General features: G+C 43.7%; 1 protein-coding gene across 5 annotated transcripts in view; it reads left to right on the top strand.

Annotated features, from left to right (window-relative positions):
* Window positions 1–24193, top strand: part of Cd226 (CD226 molecule) — a 76753-nt gene that overhangs the window by 38656 nt on the left and 13904 nt on the right. For all 5 annotated transcript variants that reach the window (XM_048806629.1, XM_048806628.1, XM_048806631.1 and 2 more), the window contains one exon: window positions 12157–12504. In XM_048806629.1, coding sequence (XP_048662586.1) covers window positions 12157–12504 — 348 coding nt within the window. The remainder of the gene's footprint in view (window positions 1–12156; window positions 12505–24193) is intronic.

Below are 24193 nucleotides of genomic sequence, written 5' to 3'. Positions count from 1 at the left end.
CCCCCCCCCCCGTGGTCTTTCCTGCTGCCTCTATTTATAACAAGAGAAGTGACATTTACGTCTGGGATAACCTCACTCTAGTTGGGAAGAACCAACCAACAAATCCAACTGTCCCCTAAATGGCCTCTAGCTCCCAGCTGCTTGTGCTATGTCCCACCTGGGCCTTGGGGGACATAGACAGAGACTGCGTTTCTCATCAGTGGCTAGGGGCACAGTCTGAGTCTTCTCTGACCTGTTTCATAAAACGATGTGACAATGTAAGTGTCCATGTTAAAACAGCATGCGCAGAGTGTGCGCTCAGTGACAGGCAGATAGTGAGCAGCATCAGGTGAGGATCCTGTCTCTTATCGAGTGTGGGAGCTGAGACCTCAGCAATGGGGTGACATGCATTCCAGCCCTGGGGGGGGAGGAGCTTTATGTCCAAAAATTTAAAGAAGTTCATGGTCTAGACATCTCGGTCACAAAATTTATGCAGTTTTATTTACCCTGTCTTGGATTACAGAGGAAGAAGATGTGCTTATAAATACACAGAAAGCCCGGAATGGGCTGCATTGGAAAAGAGGCCGGTCACTCTCTTCAGCATCACTGATTGTGTCTCTAGATTTGGACAACATCCTTCCCATAATAGGACTTCACCATTTTATGTTAAAGTGAAGAAATTAAGAAGCACTTTGAGTGGCTTCAAGAAAACAAAGAGTTTGTCGAACTCAGTTGAACAAAAAGTTAAGGTCGCAGCCCAAATAGGATTAGAGACATCTTTTGGTGGGCAAAGGTTCTTAGTTTAATATAATTATGACCTATCTATCTAGCTGTATGGGCAGATCTGATTATATATTAAAGAGTGTAAAAATTAAGTGACAATGTTTCGAACTCCCTTCTATGTCATTTCCCATTCAACTCTTATTCAGAGGCACACATATTTTGGCATTAGGCAAAGCATAGATACCATGGATAATTTTTTCTGTATATTATATCATAAAAATTCCCAATGTTGACACACTGACATCTTTATTCCTCATAATTCACTTAACCTTATTACATTGCTGGACATTTAGATTATTTCCAGTATTCACTATTTCAACTAATGCTTGATAGCCATCTTCACATATATAATGCTTTATTGAAAAGTATTGCTTCCTAGGATTGATTTGTAGACCTTTCCTCTAATGTATAAAGAACAGAAATTGAATGCTGAATAAACATATTATTTCCTTTTATTTTACTGCCGTCCTCCCCATCTCTCTCTCTCTCTCTCTCTCTCTCTCTCACACACACACACACACACACACACACACACAGACACACACACAGACACACACACACACACAATGTCCTTTTAAATTCAGGATAAGAGACATGGACACTCCTGCTTGCTTGTTTCTTCTTGCTGCTCTTTCCTCTCTCTTTCCTTGATCGGTTCCCTGCTGGACAGATTGATGATCATAGCTATCCCTACCATAGTCACATTCACACTGGTTTTTCAATATTGTTGTATTTTTCATTTTAACTTCATTATAGCTTGAACTAAATAACTTCAGCCTCTCCTCCCTCCGAGAGTTGTGAGAAATATTGTCCATCTTTCTGTGGTTTGAACAGCACCTGGAGCTTTTGTAGAGAAGGTATTAAAGCCATAAATACTGTGGTGCTGGCTGGTGCTCCAAGGGACGCGGTATCAGGAGGGACAGTTTCTGGGTGTGTTTCCCTGTGGCAAACCTGGGAATGAAGCTCTGAACTCCTGCAGAACCTGGTCTCACCCACTGAACTCGATATGATGTCCTCTTGGGAGGTGATTCCTCTGCTACCTTTCCACAAAACTGAAAGTGCTTGGTATTGCTAAGACTGGGGGTGCTGCCCCCAGGGACTCAATATCCAACGCCAAGGAGAAATGGCAACAAATAAAACATTTATTTGTAGCAGGTCTGGAAGTAAAACAGAGGAGGGAGTAGTTAGCCTATCTTGGGATGAGTAATAGAATATTCGTCCACGGAGGTGCAATCACAGTTGAGTTTACAGGTAAAGAGCAATCTTCCTGGAGCGAGGAGACAGGAGTACAGGAGGGCTCTCAGCAGAGGGAAACTGCAGTACATGGTACTTCTAGTAGGAGACAAGGCTGGCAAAAAGGAAGGAGGAGAAGCATAAAATGTTTTTGCTAAAGAACACGTGCTTTGTCCTGGAGTAGCAGCGGGGAGCAAGAAACTTTTAAATAAAGATGTGTCAGGATCTAATGCACATTTCAACCATATAGTTTTGGTTGCAATGTGGATTGGAGGGGGAAAGGGCTAGAATTAGAGCATTCATTTAGATAACCATTTCAGTCGTCCTTAAAGGAAACGGCTTACAACTCTCATGTTTTCATTCCTTTTGGTTTAGAAGTCATACTTCTAAACCTCTGCAGATCTCTCTGATACTGCTTTTAACTCCTGCAGATGAAATAAATGGAGTTAGCAAGTTGTTATTGATCATAACCTATATGCAAAGGTTAATGTAAGCTTTTTCCTGAGGTTAAAAGAAGCACAATTTATGGCATGACCACATGGAAACCTTCAGAACATGGTGAAGTATCAACCAACAAACGCATATTTTAGAAATTATTTTTGCTTGCAAAAAGCTCATGATAATTAAGAAAAGCAAAAAATCTACAAAAATTTAGACAACCCAGCAGTTTATATTTTGCAAGTGTGGTCATTTCTTACACAACAGTTACAGAAAAGTGTGGAAAGAAAATTAAGGCTATTGGGCTCAGTGGCAGAGAAATGGCTCTGGGCAGGGCCAGGGAGAGAATTGAGACCAGCAAGGCCTTGGAGAGTAATGGGGTCAGACGGAGTCAAAGAGGGAGATCTCAGCTGACTCAACCGTGTTATCCTGAAGATGACTGAAGGCCTTGGTGGCCTCCCCTCCAGGTCTGACAGTAAGGCATGGTGCAGTGCTAAGTTCCAGGTAAAACTGTTAAAGTTCCAGCACCGTGTCTGCCTTGAACTGCATTCTCCAGAAACAGGGCTTTGTAGGACAAATGGGGAAAGTATGTTTTAGGGAGTATTCTCAGGAAAATCCACAAGGGTCACCAGTATGAAAGGGAAGGAGATGGGGCCGGGCCTGGAATTAAGCCAAGTTCAGGTTGGTGAACTTTAGCCTGATGGGGGTTCAGGCAGAGGACTCTGAGAGTGTCCTGATGAGGGGAGGGAACCGTGCTCCTGCCAGTCGCGGGGTCAGGTCTCTGTGGGTGTGTAGATGACTGGGAAAGGTAGGTTCCTTCAGCCTCAGGGGGTCTTCCAACAGACACAGCAGGTGCTAGCAGTTGGGAGAGAGCAAGAGAAGCTGGGGTGCCAGAGAAGGATGAAGGGATCCCAGGGTGTCCAGGTAGCCCTGGGAGCACCTGCTCAGTGTTCCCATGAAGCCCAGCCTCCTCTCAGAGCTGCTGGGCTCTCTGTGGTGCAGGGTATTTGGGGGCTCATTAGGAAACCCCAAGCTAGGTTCTAACCTTCCAATTCTTCCCATTCATCGTTTCTTTTTCCCCTACAAGAAGCACACATGTTATATGGAAAGCTAAGCCCCCAAGAAATCCTGGCCTTTCCTACCTCTGGCCTGTTCAGCACCAAATGCTTTGCTAAGTGAAGTGGGCGCCTATCCATATGTTCAGGGAGAGTGTCTAAGGGTGAATTTTTAGCTTGCTTTTCGTTAAGTGTTCTCTGTATTACTGACTGGGGATCTATGCAATGCTCAGTGAGACCAGAGGGTCTTATGCTCCCTTTCTTTAAAGAAAGTGTCTTGTATTTCTTGTATGTTCTTTTTGCAGAATTTTTCAGAAATTGTTGCAGAAATTTCAGGAAAAATTAGTTTAACTCAGTGTTAATTTTGAGTAAAAGTAATTAGTTAGCAATCAGATTGGAAAGATTCACGAATCCCGGAGAACAGTGTGATAACTTTACGAAATCATTTGTTTCCATGGAAGCTGACGTGTGCAAGCCCACACCTATGTGTGTGCACACCTTATGGATATGTGTGTCATTTCTTTGTTTTCTCATTTTAACATCATACTGATGCCTTCACCATTTTTCAAATTTCATCAGAAATGCTACCTATTTGTTCTCTGTTTGTTCTCTCTCGTATTTCCAACTGGAAATACGAAAGAAATATGACAAAGTAGTTATAAAATGAACAGTGACATGGGCAGGAAATGTGCAAAGAGGAAGGGAATTGAACTTGGACTGGATGTGCTCGATGCACATAGGTAATCGGGTGTCTTCAGTTCAGGGGCCTAAGCAGAGTTGTTTCTGGAAAATACTTCTGTTTGGCCAGAGAACCTTTGCTAGTGGTTGGTGAGCCCTGGTCAGCATGGCCACCCTGCGGAACTCACAGAAGCCCATTCTGGGGTCTCTGTGGACTCCAGCACCTCTGCGAGGAAGTCCTGGAAGCTCGGTGGTGCTCCTGCCACTTCATTCTGGAAATTGTCATCTTTATCCCAACCACCACACTGGGGTCTCTTCCCTAACTCAGAATTTTTTCCTGATTTGTTTTAATTTCAATAACTACTGTGATCTTTGGGAACGAATGAATGTATGAATGTGGAAGGAAGGAAAGAGGAAGGCCAAGAGATGAGATCTCACTGCTGCTGCTTGTGATCCATCCTCCTGCATGAGTCTTCCCACCCAGGTCACAGGCACACCCAGCTTGTCGGCCTGTTGCCCTGCGCACACTCACTGGGAGGCTTCCTGTCCTTCCACTTGGAAAACAGTCAAATGGACAACATCACACAAATGTGTTGGTGCCTGCCTGGAATGGAAATTGTTGTGTGCATTCCAGCAAGAACAAGGACAGAAAGCAATTTCTAAGTATAGGATTTAGGTTATCAGAACATAAGATACCTAGGAACTGGGGCTTCCTTGGAGACTATTTTGCTTCTGTGAAATCCAGCCCCACTACAGGGGAAAAGAAACCTCTGGGTATGTCTCAGCCCCTTTGTGGGTGTCAATGATGGCAGGACTGGTTCCTGTGGCCCTGCAACCCCCTGCCTAGGTGTGAACATCTCTGCCATTCACCAGCTGGTGACTGATCTGTGGATATCAGTTGGGGTAGCACATGTCATGCTGACTCATAGTAAGGACTAATTTCAAAGTTTGTTTTACTTTTAAAATACATTGAAAATGTCTTCTAAGTGTCTGAGATAATCTGCTTAATGTAGTCTTCGGGGACGTAGTCTACCCTCTCGTGGGGATAATTAAAGACTCTTACTCAAGGTATCTTTTTCCATTAAGAACTTACTATGCAGAAAGTCTGCATTATCTGGGGGCCCTGCTGGTAAGAATTCGGTAGGAAAAAAATCAATAGTCTTGGGCTGTATTGTCATCTTTTAGCTTTATAAGACCTCAGAAATATACTATTTAAAATTCGTACATCCGATTCATTAGTTGTTTTTCTGGTTGGGAAAACCTCAGAATTGCTCAAAAGTCAGACTTTTTTTCATGTGCTTTAGCAAATTTATGGTACTGGCTTAAATGAAAAGCGTTGCTCTAATTGTGCCATGGCAGAAAGACCGAAACTTATTTTTTTCCACAATTAGAACCTGAACAGAAGTTACAGTAAGAGGATCCCAAGTGTCGGGAGCCCTGGGAGCTGGCTTGGGAAACAGCGTGGGCAGTGCCCTGGAGTGGCAGGTGCTGGGAATCATGAATCTGCCCAGGCTGCATGCGAGTCACTTGCTCTTTTGTGCGTAGACAGGTGTGTGGCGTTGTGGACACACTGCACATCTCCACTGTGTACGCAGGTTTGGGGCTGAGTCTCTGCGTTGGCATCCGGGACGGCCCTCCTGATTCTAGTTACTTTCTTTCATTTAGACAAATGTCCCTGCCTGGCCTGCCCTTGTGGCAGCTTCGTCAGGCTGCTTTATCTCGAGACTGTGCTTTCATCCTTCCAGGTTTATCTGTGCCTTTCAGGCAAGCAACGCTTTAGCTGTTTTATCTTGTTTAGTTCCTTTACCTTTTATCTGCACTCTACATGAAGGATGGGGATGGCAGCACATGACAGGGGGCTGCTGATTCTCCTAGCAGGGCGGACTTGCTGCTGCTGATTGGAGCCCCCAGACATCCTGAAACGTGAACCTGGTCCATCCTCGGAGGGTGAAGTCCTGACGCCTGGATTGCCATAACAAGGCGTCACCATCTGGGTGGTGCACACAGCAGAGATGCACTGTCCGGCAGTTCTGGAGGCTGAGGCAGAGTCAAGGGGAGGGTTGTCTCAGGCCTTTCTCTGCTTCTGCCAGGTGCTGGTAATCTTTGGCATTTGCTGGATGTAGACAGAAGCACCCCCAGTCTCTGCCTTCATCTTCTCATGGCCTTTTCCCTGTGCCCTGCCCCTGTGCTTTTTTTTGGTACTGAGAATTGAACCCAGGGTGCTCAATCACTGAGCCACGTCCCAGCCCTTTTTTAAAAATATATATATTTTATTTAGATCCAGGGTCTTGCTGAGTTGCTAAGTGCCTCACTCAGTTGCTGATGCTGGCTTACAACTCGCAACCTTCTGTCTCAGCCTCCCAAACTGCTGGGATTACAAGCGTGTGCCTCTGTGCCCAGCTGAAGTCTCCCTTTTTACAAGGAGACCAGGCACCTTGGATTAGGGCCCCCCTACGCCAGCATGACCTCATCTTAACAATTACAACAGCCCTATTTCCAGATTAGGTCACATTCCCAGAAATTGGGGTGTGCCATGTGTATGTGGGGACATGTTCAACTCATCCCCCAATCTGGTCATCATGGAACGCTGCAGCTTTTTAGAGAAATATCATCCATTGTGTATCTATGCCCCCTTTTCTTATCCACTCATCTGCTGATGGACACCTAGCCATCTGACACTATCTCTGCCTCCTGTGTTTAGCATGAGCACGTCACAGGGAGTTCTTAGCAGGTGGCACGTGCGTGGCACGGCTTCCTGGTCGCGGGCCGACCTACTGAAGGTTACAGGCTCTGATTTGTTCCCATTTTGTTCTGCTTGGTGCTGCCGCTGACTGACTTCTTCCCTTTGGTCTGTCATAGGCAGAACTCTGAGGGAGTCAAAGCAATTCTGGAAAAATTTAGGCTGCCCTCAGCACAGCCTCCGTACTGCATGCCCTGTGAGCTCCAAAAGTGCCCCTTCTCCACGCTCTGGACCCTGCTTGTAACTGGAAATTAGTGTGTTTATTTATTTATTTGCCTGCTTATTTTTGAGAGCTCTGTCACAGGTCATTTTAGAATGCTTCCTTAATCATTATGCATTATAATTAATCACTGTGCAGTCAACATTTTATTATGCATTTGTATGGGTCATTCTTAAGAGTTTTTGGAAAGGTTCTCAACCGAGCATCTTCATCCTCTGGGCATGGCTGGGAACACGTGAAGCCTCTGTTATCATTATCACTCCAACTTGGCTGGTACAGTAACAGCGCTCCCACAGAAGGCTTAGGGCAATTCTGAGCTGTTCCACTTGTAGTCTGGTTTGAACTTCATAAGAACATGTTCTTGTTCTTGTTTCAGAAGCTCTGGAGAGGCCTGTCAGAGAGAGAATTAGAGATTTGCACTTCACCTGCACAGGAGAAGTGGTTGACAAGTGAAAGTAGATAGGGTCACCCAAGGATGGTGTGTGGCGGGGGAGGGCAAGGTGACCCTGGGGCATGGTCGCATTGACAAGGACCAGTCAAGGAAGTACTCAAGAGGCAGAGGAGGGAGGCCAGAGGAGGGGAGAGGGACAGGAAAGCCTATGTCACCAAAACCAAGGGTGGGTGGACGGTTTTCAGGAGGGCCACACAGCTGGTGCTCAGGGCCAAGGACCTGGTGACATCTGCAGTGTTGGCGGATGGTCAGATGGGTGCTAGATTGCATGAGGTCCTCGTGAGAAATGAGGGGGCAGAGCCAGGGGAAGAACCCGCTCCTTCCAGAAAGTCAATGAAAAGGGGAGGAGAAAGAGGGGTGGATGGCACCCTAGGGTCCCAAGTGGATTCTCAGGGCTGGAGAGAGACCCTACTTAGAGGTGAAGAAGCATCAGTCCACTCAGAGGTAGAGGCTAAAGACAATGGGAGGCTTCCACAGGGGCTGGGGTTCTGGCGTGGAGGGCTCTGACACCCAATGTGTTCATCTGGTTTTGGGTTCTGCTATTTGCCAACACTGCACCTCGGAAAAGTTAAAGTTCTGTTTTCCCCCCCGTGAACCAGTCCCTTTTTTTTTTTTTTTTTTCCTGGTGGTGCTGGGGATTGAACCCAGGGCTTTGGGCATGCGAGGTAAGCACTCTACCAACTGAGCCATATCCCCAGCCCTCCAGGCCCATCCTATATCACCTGATTATATTGCTTTGAGCGTGAGCCATGGTCATGGGTGAAGGTGCGTACAACAGCTTAGTCCCCGGCTTCCCAGACCTCATGGTGCAGCTATTACATCTTTTATTATGGAAATGACAGTCATACACCAACGTGGAAAGAAGAGCACCGTGAACTCCCGTGCGCCGTCTGGCTGGACCGTCAAGTGGGGACCCATGAGATCACCTGTATCTCATGCCACCTCTTACTCAGTTCTTATTACATACTGAATCTCCACCGCACACCTCCAGTCGTCCTCCCAGCGTCCCTTTTCAACTCCATGCACTGGAACTGGTTGGTACGTCTCTCCCCTTCAGTTCCCTCCCTCCCTTCTCCCTCATCTTTTGTTTTGGGTTTTCATATCCCACACACTGCTTTCCCATGGGTCATTCTGCACGTTTCTCTGCTCTCTGTAAACTGGTAGTTAGACTTCAGGACTTGATCAGCATGCAGTTGGATTATGTTGGCGAGACTGCTCCTCACAAGGTGGCTCTGTGGAAACATGGGCGTCTTTTTCTGAGTCTACAGATACTGGTGACCTCTGCTTAGAACATAGCCGTGAATTCACTCTGGCATTGCAAATACCATTTAAAACACAATTTTAATATTTGTAGTTATTCTGGATGTAAAAACCCTCCATCCACCCAAAGACACGGAATACTGCCTACAGAGTGAAAGTGCAAATTAATTCTTTATTCAAAAAATATTGAGTTCTCCTCTACTCCAGGTGAAGCCTGGCTCTCAGTGTTAAGAAAAGAGAACTGTAAAAAGGCCTGGCTAGGCCCGGCACGGTGGTATGTCTCTGTGATTCCAGAGATTCAGGAGTCTCAGGCAGCAGGATTGCAAGTGTACGAGGGCTGAGGCATGAGGCACAGGTGTGACCAGGAACGTCTGGACTCCTAGGACTGAGTGGTGCTTGAGGAAGGGAACGAAGCACTGAAATGACTTTAGGAATGATGGATTGTCATGCCATAAAACTCACATGCAAGGTACAGAATGCTTCAGGATGTCGCCCTGTAATGAACTCACAGCTGAATGTAGGTGTGGAGTAAACTGGAGTTGTTACTTTCATTTCTGTTTTCAGCATTACATTAGAATCCACCTCCTCCTTCCCTCTTCACTAGGATAGTTGGGTCCCTGATTTGGATGGACTCACTTTTGAACTCCCAGTGTGTAAGGGTGATGGTCTTGTTTGTGGGGGGGCTTCCTGGTTGTTATGCTCGGTGTCATCCTTGGGTAGCCTTCCATCTGGCCACGCAGGAGGACCAGGTCACCCGAGAAGCCACAAGCCACATCTGAGGCAAGGCAGATTCTGCAGGCCTCCGTGGGTCTTGCTCTTCATCTGCCACCACCACTCGGTCCCGCAGGTCATCTGGAAGGGACCATGGGGACCACTCTGTTCTTCCAAACCCACTGCCTCTCCTGTGTCTTCAAGCCTAGTGTGAGTCTGTGAATAAGTGGGCCTGGGTCCTTATACAGAGCCTGTGCTGTGACCTCCCTGCACCCTGCTCTCACAGGGCCACCTCCATCTGTGTCCCCAAGGCCTGGATCTGTGTCACTGGGGATCCCCATTGCTTTATGGATTTATCCTCTGTGAAAATGCAGATATTCCTGAGGAGGACCCCACTTTGTATCTGAGTCAACAGGTGTGGGGTAGCTTCGTGGGAGCAGGTTTGTGTGAGAGAGGCGGGTGAAGACGGCTCCTGCGTAGGAAGAGAGAAGCATCCAGAGCGAAGAAGAAAAGCAGTTGTGAGAGAGCCCTGAAGTCAAACAGCAAATCCGCACCGAGGACCTGTGGGCCGCTTACTCCAGGCTCCTGCGTGGCTAGCGGACACACCGCCATTTCCCGTGTGTCCTCTCATTCCCCAGCACGGGGTGCTGCTGTCCGACTCAGCTGTCTTCCTGTGGCCCCTCGTTCCTTCCATTTCTCTCCTCTTTCTTTCCCACCTTAATTTTCATTTCCCTTTTCCTTTCTTTGAGCTGTAATTTTCTTGTTCTTTTCCCCATTTTTAAATGAATTTTCTCCCTTTCCACCTTTTCCTTCCCTTTTCTTGTGTTGGTTTAAAACTTCAGATGAAGCGTTTCGATGTGCTTGTCATGTGGCTGAAGTGTTAACTCGGGTGCACAGTTGCATGGTCACAGACTGAAAAACCGAGGGTTGCGGCTTCTCTTGACGTTCTGACACCTGGAACCACTGGCTGAAGCTGACTCTCAGTGGGAGTGAACTGTGGTACGCACAGGGTTCTCACTTAGCGTAAAGACAGTGAAGTGTCAGATAGTAAATCTTATTGTGTGTTACACATTCCTTCTCCGAGGCTCTCACATGGCAGCCCCGTGGCCCATGCCTGGGATCCCAGCCACTCCAGAGGCCGAGGCGGCAGGAGGGGAGACCACATCTCTAACTGTGCTGTGTCCTTTCCTTCTTCTCTTCCTTTTTATCTCCTTCCACCCATCGCTCCTCGGTTGTTGTCACTGTTGTTCCTCTTGTAACTCAGAGGCTTCTGGCCACGCAGAGCACAATTGTGACACAGATGACAGACACCTTCCCCTCTGCGTTTCCTCTGTTGCCCACCAGCTCCGCGACCTCACCCCTGCTCAGGCCTCCTTCCCCCTCAGATGTCAGGTCAAAACCCTGGGCTGGCAGCAGCAGCGCCATCAGAGGAAGGAAGGTGTGATCACTGCAAACAGGTACACCTGCTGCTGCTCTGGCTACCAGAATTTTGAGAAATCATTCCTTCAGTTCATTCTCTACATTAGGTTCACAACCTTCTTGGTCTCAGGACCCTTTTATACTCTTCAAAATTATTGAGGCACCCACCCCAAAAGCATTTGCTTACACAGGCTGTAGCTATCACACTACAGTGCTGGAGGTTAATGCTGAGCACAATTCCAAACACATGCATGTTCAAGCACACATCCGTGGGCGGTCAGAGCCTGTGGCCGAATCTGCTGTATACTTGGGAGAGATCAAGAGTGAAGAGAGTCCATTACATCTTAATATTACTTTGAAAATAAGTTTGACTTTGCAGATTTCCAAAAGGGACATAGGGACTCCATGGGGTACATAGAACACACTAGGACCTGTTACTTCAGGTATTTAGGGCAGTTCCTGAATGCTTGTGCTGGAAATTCCAGAAATGGTATCGGGAGTGGGGAGAATATTGGAGAACTTTCATGGTACCAGGAATTCACTCCATGTGTAGTCTCTACTGAGGCACAATACAAAGCATATATGTCTAAAAAATGAGTTTATGGATATATTCAATGAAAATGATTTAGTACCTTTTAAAAAAAATTTTGTAGTTATAGATGGATAGAATGCCTTTATTTGCTTATTTTTATGTGGTGCTAGGGATCAAACCCAGTGCTTCACACATGCTAGGCAAGTGCTCTGCCGCTGAGCTACAGCCCCAGCCTCTAGTACCTTTTTTATAACCACTAAAATCCTAGTTGGTATGACTCTAATCTGGAAATTTTGATACTCACAGTCAGATCCTGAGTCACTGGCTCAGCACGACTGCAGGAGTGTTGTGAAGTTCAGACTCATGATAAAATCACTAAAAAGAAAAGTGCCAGGGGTTTTGGTTATATTTCTCATTATCTGGTTAACCAAGAAACACTGCAAGACTATGTGTGAATGTCGAGTCCTCTTTTCTGACTACCAGCCTTTAAGAAGTTCCTTTCTCTTGCAAAAATGCAATATAAAGTCATCACTTACCAAGGGTGAAACTCCATTAAATATCATCGCTAACCATTTTCATAGAACTTTCTGGGTGGCTTCCACCTCTGAGTCCAACAATGTGACTACCTAAGTCTAATCACTTGCTATTTCTTTTCAGATAGTTTTGAGACAGATGCACCATTGAATTACCACATCGTCTCAGAATCTGGAAAAAATGTCACACTCAACTGTCAGCTTCAGATGGATGGGCTGGTGCATCAAGTCACCTGGGAAAAGATCCAGCCCTATCAGATAGACCTCCTAACCTGCTGCAACTTGTCCCAAGGGAGGAGTTACACCTCAAAGTACCCCAGGCAAATCCTTAGCAACTGCAGCCAGGGCAGCAGGAGCAGCTGGCTCCTCATCCCGAACGCCACCGCCTCGGACTCCGGGCTGTACCGCTGCCGCTTCTCTGCCCGCTCTGGAGAAAATGAAACCTTCGTGGCAAAACTGACCATCACTGATGGTGAGTGGGCCTTTTTTTCCAGGGGCAAAATGGGAAAAAGCCAACCATTGAGGATGGATTGCTGCTGTTCTTTCTGTGGTGCCTGCATTCATTTAATGAGATGCTACTGTTCAACCGTGTTCTTAATGGTTTAGTTCGGCCACATTTATCATTATTCTAGGATTCAGGATCTTTTTATCTCACTAATCCGTTTAGCACAAATTGTACAATAAAAAAAAAACATTTTCTATTTTTTTCATCTTCCATGTTCCTGAAATCAAGAAAATCAAAACCAAAAGCGTGATGTTACGGGTCCTGTGTTTCAATCTCATTACTCCTACCTCACCAGATTCTATTGATATTTTTGTTGCAGGTGATAGGGTGGTATCATCCCTCGGTAACCCCAGCAGTAACGACACAGTGCTAGGTCACGTGTAAGTTGTTCTCGGGGTGACTGGAGACACGAGCTGGGGGATCATGTGGTTGCTGCTGGGCCAGAGCAGAGCCTTTTCTCAGTTGGTTTCAGACCTGAGCACAGAAGCACCCTGACCTTGAGGCTCCCTGATCTGACCTTCAGGGTCTGCATCTGAGTGGTCCCTTGCTTTCTTTCCTATGCTTTTGGCCAGTTTCTTGATCTTGGCTTGTGTTTGGACATTTGGAGCCAAGGCTCCCTAGGCTTTGGCTACGCCTTTGGCCTCAGATGACACTGCAGGCTGATAGTCCTTCCTGAAATGGAACTGAAGGAGAAAGGCTATTAACCACAGCCTCAGCCACTGCACCTGCTGGGGCCCTTGCAATGAGGAAATGGCTGGAGGAGAGGGGATTTCCATATGCAGACACTCTGTTTATTTATTTATTTATTTATTTGTTCTAATCAGTTATACCTGACAGCAGAATGCTTTTTGATTCATTGTACACAAATGGAGCACAATTTTTCACTTCTCTGGTTGTACACAAAGTAGAGTCACACCATTTGTGCAATCAGTCATACGTGTACCTAGGGTAATGATGACCATCCCATTCCACCATCTTTCCCATCCCCATGCCCTTTCCCCTCCCCACCCACCCCTTTTGTTCAATTCAATTTCTCCACTTGTCCCATGCCCCACCCCCATGTGAATTAGCATCCACTTATCAGAGAAAACATCCGGCCTTTGATTTTTGGGGATTGGCTTCCTTTGCTTAGCATGATATTCTCCAACTCCATCCATTTATCTGCAAATGCCATAATTTTATTCTTTTATTGCTGAGTAATATTCCATTGTGTATATATACCACAGTTTCTTTATCCATTCATCTATTGAGAGGCAGCACACCAGACTCCTCTGTCCGTCTCGAGGATGGTGGAAGCCTGGCATGAGATACACATTGAACTTACAACTTAATGTCAAAGAACGGTGTTAGAATATTTTGGAGAGGGAAAATGAGCAGAGCTTCCACATTTTAAATGTTGATCGTATTTCTGTAGACATAGAAAAATAGTTCTTACTTAAAAAAATCTTGCATTACAGAAATAGTTTTTGAACCTGGCCAGGAAAAAAAAAGTGAAAACAGATACTAACTTTTTCTTAAAGACTAAGGCAAGGAAATGTTCTATTCAGAAAAAAAAAATGTCATAATCATTTAAAAACATAGGAAATAAGGCCTTGTCCATTGTGGGCTGAAAAAGTAATTAGAAACATCTTAAATCACAGAGAAAATGAAGGTAAGAGATTTTTAGGAGATAGTTATTTAACTTTTACTAATTAATAAACCTGTCTTTGATTTGTCCAAATATGACTAAGTTTCTTGCAGAAAACTCTTTTTGTGTGTGTAAATTATAAACAATTTCAAAAATCTGCCAATGAAATGAAGGTGACAGTGTAATGATGGGTACTGTAAGGGCCCATGAGTTTTGAACAGCTGCAAAATGGCTTTTTGACATCCAATTGACAGATTGCAAGAATAACAACTAGACTTATATCCATTAGTACAAAAGTAAAATTGATGAAGATGACAGCTATTGACTGTATGTTTTGGCTTAATTCTTTTTTCAATTATTATAAGTAAAGACTGAATCTAAAAAAACCAGTCTGAAAGCAAAATAGGTCATTTGTGTTTTGTCTGGTGCAATTTGATTATTTCAAGTCCTGAGGCTGTTTGGTCAAAAATCAATGTAGAGATTAAAGCAGAAAGACAGGTATAAGATTTGGAACAGATTTAATTTATTTCAACTGTCCAGGGAAAGGTGATTGTGACACAAATTTTATAAAGTGCCATACATCCTTTTGTTAGTTCCCATCAACTTCTTTTACAGGACGTACTATTGGATCCAAAAGAGAGATTTTTAAGACTTAAATTTACACATGCACACACATACACACACACACGCACACACACACAGACACAAATATATACACACTCCCCTGACTCTGCCTGCCTGTGTTCATTAGACAAGGAATCATTTAGTCAGAGGTCACCCAAAAGATTTTGTATAATCCCCAACCAATAACTATATAATTGCCAACCAATACGTCCTATATCCAGGCCTTCCTGTGATTTGTGCAGAGGAGGAAGATGGCAAGGTGTGAATTGACTTGCCTTCGACTTCCTTCTCTGAGTGAAAGGAAATGCCAACGTCTTAGCAACGCCACTCAGGGGCTGGAAGTGTATGCAGTAGTTCCAGATTGACCTTTCTGATCTTGAAACTTGACCAGAAGGGTAAGGGAGGGGAGAAAAATGTGTGTTTACTGACACCCAACCAAAATTATTTTTGGTCTTTGATAGCCTCCAGATTTTCAGTAGTCATGAGAGAGGTATTTCAGGTAACTCCAAAAGAAATTATGGAATCAGGCTATTATTGTTTAAATTGAGCTTATTAAGTATAACAAGATTGAGGATAAAATAAATGAAATTGGCTACCACTGAAGGTTCCAAGAGGAGACTAGTTTTGAATAAACTTCGGTTCACATACTTACTCACATCCTTCTGTGATCTTCTTCCACCTATGAGGCCATGTGACCAAGCCACCATAGGTCAAATGAGGTGTGTGGTGAGTGGGGCTGATGAGGGAGGATATGCCGATCATGAGGGGTGAGGGGTGAATAGGGAGAGGGGGCCGTGTGGGTGATGGCAATCAGATGAACAAATTGGCAGAGAGTCCAAGTTCTGGGTCAATGTAGGATGAGGTAGGTTAAGTGACATATTGACTTGGTGAAATTCTGGATTTGTGGAAGAGTCAAGGAAAACCTTTGCTGGTTCTTGAGCAAAGATGGCAGAATAGCTTCAAGGAAGAGTGGGTTGTCTCTAAGTTTCAGAGTAGAAGACTTCCACCCCTTTGGTTAGGTTTAATCCTAAGTATTATTTTATTTTTGTTATTATTGTAAATGGATTATTTTCTTCATTTCTTTTTTGTATTATTTGTTGTATATAGAAATATAATGGTTTTCTATTTCTAACCTGCTACTTTCCTGAATCGTTTATCAGTTCTAGATGTTGTATATGTGTGGTCTCCAGAATTTTATACAGATGTGATTATGTCATCTGCAAATTGCTCATTTTACTTTACCTTTCCTGTTCAGATGCATTTCCGCCCTCCCCCCCCATGTCTAATTGCTATGGCTAACTCGGGCCTCTAGGTCTTCATTGAGTACAAGAGCTGAGACTGGGCACTCTTGTCTTATTCCTGATCTTAGAGGAAAGGTTCAGTTTTTCACTGTAGAGTCCTTTCACATGGGGCCTTTATTATTTTGGGGTAAGTTTCTTCTACACCTAGTGTAAGAGTTTTTATCATGAAAAGATATTAAATTTTATCAAATGCTTTTTCTACTTCTATGGAGATGATCATGTGGTCTTTGATATAATTTTATGAATGTGGTGTAGTATATTGATTGATTTGCAGGCCTCGAACTGTTCGTGCATCCCCCAGGGATAAATCCTGCTTGATCACAGCATTTAAACTTTTAAACAAGCTGTTGTGTTTGGTTTGTTAGTATTTTGTTGAGGACTTCTTTATCTATATTCACTGGGAGTATTGACTGTAGTTTTCTGGTGGTGTTGTCTGGTTTTGTTATCAGAGCAAAGCTATTCTCATAAGATGAATTTGAAAGTGTTCTCTCTTCTACTTTTTTGGAAAAATTTAAGAAGAGTGGTTTAATTCTACCTTGTGTGTCTGGTGGAATTCATCTGTGAAGCCATCTTGTTCTGGAATGGGTGATGAGCCCCAGGCCCCAGGTCCACCTTAGCTGGGCACAAAATGGCCCAGACAAAGGGAGGGGAGAGGGGTGTCACTAAAACACCTCTCAGCCAGCTCTGCCACTCACCCTGCCCTACTTTCTCCTTCTCCTAACCAGGCTTCTGTTTCTCACCACATTTACCTTCTCTCCACGGAGGGTCACTCAGTCCCTCGCCGTCTTCATGTCTGTGTGAGCCCAAACTGCTCACGGTCTTTGAACCATTAAGCATCTTGAATTTCTCAAACTTTGTTAACTTAAAGACTGCCACCTTTAAATGACTCAATAACTGCATCTGCCTTTATGGTCCAGACTCCTAACAAAAATTGCTGGAGGTTAGAGATTAGGACGCCTTTAAAGTTGTCCAAGTGTCTTTCTCACATGTGGTCACCAAGGGTTCCTGACTGATATGTTAATATTTCTACTGATTCTGGTAGGAACCATGTCCACCTTAGCTTTAAGTTTCCTGGGTAGATTATTTTGAGATTTTCTTCATCAACACTTAACATTTGAGGTTTAGCGATTGGTTACCAAAGAAAAGGAGATTTCAAAAGATCAGTTGCGATGTCTGTGAAGAACATTTGCATGATCTTTTGTTTATATATCTAACTTTTAGAAAGGCTATTTGCTCTTTAACTTTTCATTTTCTTTATTTTTGTTCATTTTTTTAACATAATGGTACATATTCGCTAGTCTCAAGGGCTGGAGGATGGGATTTGTAAATTAAGATTATAGGAGTATTCATTAGGAAATGGTGCTCCCGCAGCCAAGGGACTCTTCCCACATATTTCTTCAGTAAGGCTTGGGGTTGGCAAAGATGGAGCCCAGGGGGAGTAGAGTGTTATAGATGATGCATCTTGGCTATTGATGGCTTGGTGAATACTACTGAGTCTAAAACTCTGTCCTCTTGAGTTGAACTATGAGAATGTTGAAGAAGAAATAAATTTCATTTCTTCTTTTATTTCGTTTATTTCTTTGGTCTTTAATTTCTGCTAAACTTGACCCAATTTGCTCCCAGTTGATTTGGATTCTAGAGCAGTTTCCGGTTAGAGATAAGTTAATTTTTTTTTATTTTTAGGATTTTGTTAATTCACAGCCTTCTTTCCTATTCCTATGAATTTAGAATTTAGAATTTATAATAGAACTGCTATACACTGAGCTGATGGACACATCCATTTCCATGGTACAGTGTGATGAACTTCAGCCTTTTGTAATCTTTACCTACATAGAAAATAAAACGTCCACATCAGTTAATTTATATGATAGGACCACACAACCAGAATCCCATAGTAGCAGTGACACTACTTATAATTAGAATAGCTTCTACTGAAACAGATCTGCCACAATTTTCAGCCCAATTTAGTTTGCTTTTAAAATTCTGGATGATGACTGGGTATCCAGATGTAACATACTGTTTTCAACATCACCAGTGAGTTGATTCCTCAATTATGGCCTATTAGGTCATTGTACCTTTCAGTTGCCTCTGCCCAAAGCAGGGTTTTTATAAGGCATTGCATTAAAAAAAATGCAACTGGTCAGTTAATTTTCTTTATAAGCCCCACATATTAATTTATTTTTTTCAAATGCACAATTCCATGGAATGTTTGTCTAGAGCCATTTTTTATACGTACCCTATTTGTGGAGATAAATAAGATATTGAATTGAATAATAGTGACAAGTTAATATCAGAGAGAAGGAATTTCTGAAAGGTCACACATTAAATTGATTTGATAAGTAACACTGTTGAGTGTATATAGTAATGTCTACACTAGGAATTGCTATTCTATAAGTGGGTCTTTGTCTTCAGATTGAATATCAATCTGTTTTCATGAAGTTTTCTTCTCTCTTACAAGTTTTACAGGTAGAAATTTAAATTCAGACAAACATACTAATTTTCTGTCCCCTTAAAACCTGTGCATGGCCACATTTATTCAAGAGACCTTTCTAATGATTCCAACTGCAAAATTGCCATTTAGACTTTTTTTTGTAATGCATGGAATTTTCATTCTAAAAACTCCAGGGAATTGTTAACAGCCTGTGACTGTTCCTTAGAGCTTTATTAGAAACTAAACGTGGGCAAGTGAGTAGTTTTCTCCAAAGGCAAGAAGAAAATTACTTAACATGTTTTGAAATTGATTCTTCATATAAGATTAATGGCATTTTAATCTTAACAAAAATTTTCATTGTATAAATTCTAATCCATTTAATCAGATGAAGATTGCTAACTCCATCTGAAGCATTTCAAAAATTCTTGATTTGATCCTGAAAAATATTCAAAGGCGACATAATGGTTTTGTAGAGGACTATGTTATTTAAAAGATAAGGACATGAAGAATAAGCATGGATCTGTCGTTCTTAGAGTTATGTCTTTGAGCCTCAATTTGTATCTTTTAAAACTATAATTTACACTGAAATGATTCAGTGATTCCTAAAGGTATTTACTCAACAGAGAAATATGTTTTCTTTTAAAGCTTTTATAAAATAAATATTTTGCCATCCTCATTGACCACTCTTAAATTATTTCCAGAATAAATTCAGTGCACTTCACTATTTTTTAGAACTCTGAAGTGGCCATGGTGCTCAGTGATTTATCTGTCATAGTGACTTTTTATTTTATTAACTCACAAGAAATTATTCCTTTCAAAAGTACAAAGTTGGAATGTTAATGTTCTCCCTGGGTTGGTGGAAAGGTAAACAGTGTTAGCAATATTAAAAGTGAGAAAAATGAAAAAACACCTTGTCCTCATGATGATGGGCGTGGGCAAGGGAAGAGCAGATGTGGTTGTCAAGACCACATTAGCAAAGGATGCTCAAGGACCCAATGTGCCCATGACCCCAACTCTGAGCTAGGTAGAGAGTAAATTTGTGCATATAGAAAAAGGCAGCTCACAAAGTATAGGTGTTTGATGTTAATGGGCCTCAGTTTCTTCCATCTCATCTGGTGCAGTTAGATAGACTCTTCATTCTTCATTCATGTGTGTGTGTATGAGTGTGTGTGTGTGTGTGCGCGCACACACACACATGCACACGTATATGAATTAATAAATCTGTGAACATTCGTTAGAAGGAGCAACAGACTCATTATTCAACCTGCTGTGGTAAACAATCAATACATGTGATTTACACCCATACTTAACACATGCATATATGCCAACTCTAAAATACTTTCATCATTTTATTTTGCTTTTAGGTTGACTACTGTTTTGCTTCCTAATCCAATAAAGGAAGGTATCATTTTTGAAATCTCATCATGCAGTTTCTTTTAAAATCATTGGCTCTTTTATAAGATGAAAGATCAAAGGGGCAACTGGACTCTAGTGTATAAAGCTTCAGATTTAAATCATTACCAGCCATCTTGTTTATTGTCAGGTATTGGTTTGTATACTTTTTTTTTTTTAAAGCAACTCGGTTAACTTTTTTTTTTTACAACTGCTTAAAGTTGGATAGAAATGGAACATTCAGAGTAACGTTCGTTCAGTCCAGTGCTTTCTGTGTATTTCATATTCTGAAAATATCTGCATAACATTCACAACAGGCTTACACACAGGTGTTTATGGTGGCATAGCTACAGTTTGGATCTTGAACTTCTCCTTCAGGCCCATGTGTTAACAGCCTGGTCCCTGGTTAGTGCGGCTTGGAGGTGACGGGACCTCTGTGAGGCAGGCCAGTGGGAAGCAGTTAGATTATCAGGGGACAGCCACTGAGGGGAGTGGTGGGATCCCGGCCCCCTTCTTCCCCTCTCTGTTCCCTGTTCATGCAGTGAGCACTTTTGTTCCACCATGCACTCCCCTCCATGTCCTGCTCCCTCTTCATAGGTCCCAAAGCAAGGGGGCCACTTGATCATGGACTGAAACCTCCCAAACTGTGAGTCACAACAACCTTTTCCTCTTCACAAGTTGGTTATCTCACGTATTTGTGTCAGTGATGGGAAGGTCACAAGAGCCATATGGTTTGAATTTTGATGTTTTCTAAGGACACCCCAAAATCGTTATAACTAGCAGCTACAAGAATTGTCCTGGGGCTGTGTCTTGGCCACTACTTGATGAACATATGTGTTGTGCTTCTATGTGTGCCAGTGGCTATTCTAAGAATTTGTGCATAACTGCTTCTTGACCTGTCACAACAACTCTGATTTATCCATGTTTTACGGATGAGGAGGTGAGGCCCCGGAGAGTTCAGGCAATTGATCCAAGCTTACGGCCAGGGAGTAGAGGGGCTGGGATTCAGAGCTGTGAGACTGGCTGCAGGGTCCTTGTCCTTAGCCACAGATCTGTACTTCTACTCCAAGCAGAAGAAAACTGCCATCACTGTCAGCAGTTGGTGCCTGGAGGGTCCAGAGCCTCGTGCCCTCCTTCCAGGAGGTCTGTGCACAGGTTTCAAGCTGAGCCGACACAGAGCAAGTGCGGGCCCCGGAATGGGGCTCCATCTCCCTCGGTTTTCTTCCAGCACAGGGGCTTCAGCTCACTCTGGTCCGCAGCCTCAGGCTTAGGCGCTGGGTGGGGAGTTGTTCTCCAGACCCTGATGTTCTTTATTCCAGGGGTTCATGTATGTCAGGGAGTCGGGTCACATGGGACAGGCTTTCCACATGGTCTACAAGTGACTCAGAGGGCTTGGGTCCACAGAGCAGGTGCTGGTGCTGATGAAATCAAGTCCATACCAAGAACAGATTAGGAAATTCTGTGGTTTGAATGTGTCACTCCATGTTCAAATGTTGGAAACCCAATCCCAGTTGACAGATAGGAATATATATATATATATAAGTTATACATGGACACAGTATCTTTATTTTGTTTGTTTATTTTTATGTGGTACTGAGGATGGAACCCAGTGCCTCACATGTGTGAGACAATCGCTCTGTCACCTGGGGCCGACAGATAGGACCTTGAAGAGGCAAGGAGGTCAAGAGGGTGGTCTTCATTGAAGGATGAATGCCCTTATGGTGGAGTGGAGTTATCATGGAGTGCGTTCCTGAGAAAAGGATGAGTCCACCGCTTCCTTCCCTCTCACTCTTGCCCTTTCTTGCCCTCCCACCACCCATGGGAGGGCCGTGCAGCACAAAGGCCCTGGCTGGACTCCAGCCACCCTGGTGTTGGACCTCAAGAACCATGGTATTAGTAGCTTAAGAAGGACTGGGACAGGGAACTCTAGGAGGAGCCTCTGGGCATCAGGATAGTGACGTGGTGACATCTCAGCCCCGACATGACTTCTGGGCATTGTGAAGCACCTGTGCACCCCTTCACCAGAGCCCCCACTAGATTCTTCCCCTATGGAAAAGTCTGCTCCCTTCAGCGAATGCCAGGAATCTGCTACAGGTTCCCTCACACGACCCTCCTTCCCTCTTAAGCTCCTCTTTCCTTCTTTCCTTGAACCCTGCTCTCCCTTTGCTCTTGTACAGTAGACCTTGATTACTTAATGGCTACTGCAGTCAGAGCTGGAGTGTGTGGCTCCGCAGGGATAGTGAAGTCTTAAGTGTAAAACCTTCCAAGACAAACCAGAGTTTACTTCCTGTAATAACATATTCTGACCATTTGTATTCTCTCCCATTTATATAACTTCATATTCTTCAGCTAAATGTGTCAGTAGTATGGTTGCCTATTGGGTGTCTTATTGCAACTTGCAGGTGGCAAGTTGTTTATCTTGATAGCATCAGAACATTTGAAAATTTCCTATTGTATCCTTGAGGATAAGCATAATAGTAACATTGTAGTATAGAGTTAGCCTGGCTAAACAACAGGAATATTAAACCACATGCTGCGGAAATAGAATCAGAAACAAAATCTACTCCCTACAAAAGAGGAAAAACTACTCCACAAGGTAGAAGAGAAAGAAAACAGTTTTATTATTGAATAAACAAACATTGAACCAGAATGTTACCTACATCCCAGGAAGTCTACTAAGAGATTACAGGGATGGAAAGAAATCTCACTGTTTAATATAGACAAGCAAGTAGAGCCCCGTGCATGCATGTCCTAAAGGTAAATAGTAAGCAGGCTTCAGGAAAGGGACTTGAGGGCACCATTTGACACACATAGTTCATCCTGGGCTCACCTGGTAATGGGGGTGGCCACCTGTGTTAGCTGAATGGCTTTACCCACAGGGAATCCAAACATCTCAGTCTTCCTGAAGGAGTGGTCGCCATTCGGGGGCAGAGCCAGTGGAATCCAGCCCCCCTCCTTCCCTCCCACAGAGACTGGGATGATTCCGTTTCACAGGGATGGCTCCCAAGTCCTGGAGGAAGATTCTTCTCCATTACAAAGTTCATGAGAACCTCCCTTGGATTTTAAAGAGATTTACATGCATTTCAAAGAGTTGAAGAGACCAAAACAGATTTGAGTTTTCTAAAATTAAGGCTACAGGAAAGGAAAGAATGGAGAACAGCAGAGGGACAGGGGTCAGCTGCCAGAGCCCCTCTGGAAGGTGCTTTAGACTGCAGCAGTGTTTCCCAAAGCCAGTTCTGTGGTCACTGCTGTGGAATGTTCTGGAGTGCTTCCTGAAAAACAGATTCCCAGGCCTCGTCTCCAAGTCTGCAGATGAGAGTGATGTACGCGGCTCCACATGATCATCAACACTTTGCACTGAGGCTTGACCTGAGTGGGAGACCTGTCGAGTCTATTCCAGTGCACTTTTATTTCTAGTGTTTTAATGTGCAATTATCTGAACGTGCCTTGGCAAAAATCAGGAATTAGAAATTAGACAAATATATAAAAAGAGAAAAGGAAGTAGACGCAACCCGACCTGTGCTTGGTCCACCAAGGAGAATACCTCTTGTGGGAACTCTCACCTTTGGCTCAAAACCTCCCTCAGTCCTGATCAGGATCATTTGCCCTTGGGAATCTGGCTTCCTGTTAAAATAACAGTAAACTCAGAAAATTGACAAAGAAAGAAATCCCCTGTTTAGTAAGGTAAAGAAATATGTTATCCAGTATGAAATTACTTCATATTGCTCCTATAAGCAAGGTATATGTATCATGTGTGTATATATATTATATATATATATAAGTTTATATATAAAAATATATCATAAGTAACATAGATGCATAATGGATGTGTTCTTACAGTAATGTAATGAAGTGTTGCTTTAAGAAGGGTCATTGGTATCAAGAAACAATGAAAATATGACTTCTCAGTTGGGTTTGGGTCCTTGAGGCCCTCCCTTGTGGGTCTGGAAGTTGCTAGGAGGACTCACAGGACTCAGCACTGCTGGATTTCAGCAAAAGGATCCAAAGTCAGTGAAGGAGAAAGATGCACAGGGCCAAATGGGAAGGATTGACTGATACCCCAGAAGAAAAGCACGTGCTTAGCACACACCAGACTGACGTGGAGACAGTCTAAGCACAATGAGCTCCATCAGTCCAGCAGTGGTAGAAAGGCACAGTGAAGCCGTGTTCCGACGTGCCAGCCAAGGACTGGCTCTTCTGGGGACCGTACTCTGGGGCCGCTATAGGAAGTCTTCTACGGGTGCTGACTCACTAATGAAGTGGGCAAGACATGCCCAGTTC

This window comes from Marmota marmota, unplaced genomic scaffold (assembly GCF_001458135.2).
Source record: "Marmota marmota marmota unplaced genomic scaffold, marMar, whole genome shotgun sequence".
In the NCBI taxonomy this organism is placed as follows: Eukaryota; Metazoa; Chordata; class Mammalia; order Rodentia; family Sciuridae; genus Marmota; species Marmota marmota.
Note: the sequence above shows the minus strand (reverse complement) of the source record. Positions and strands in the feature narration are given on the sequence as shown.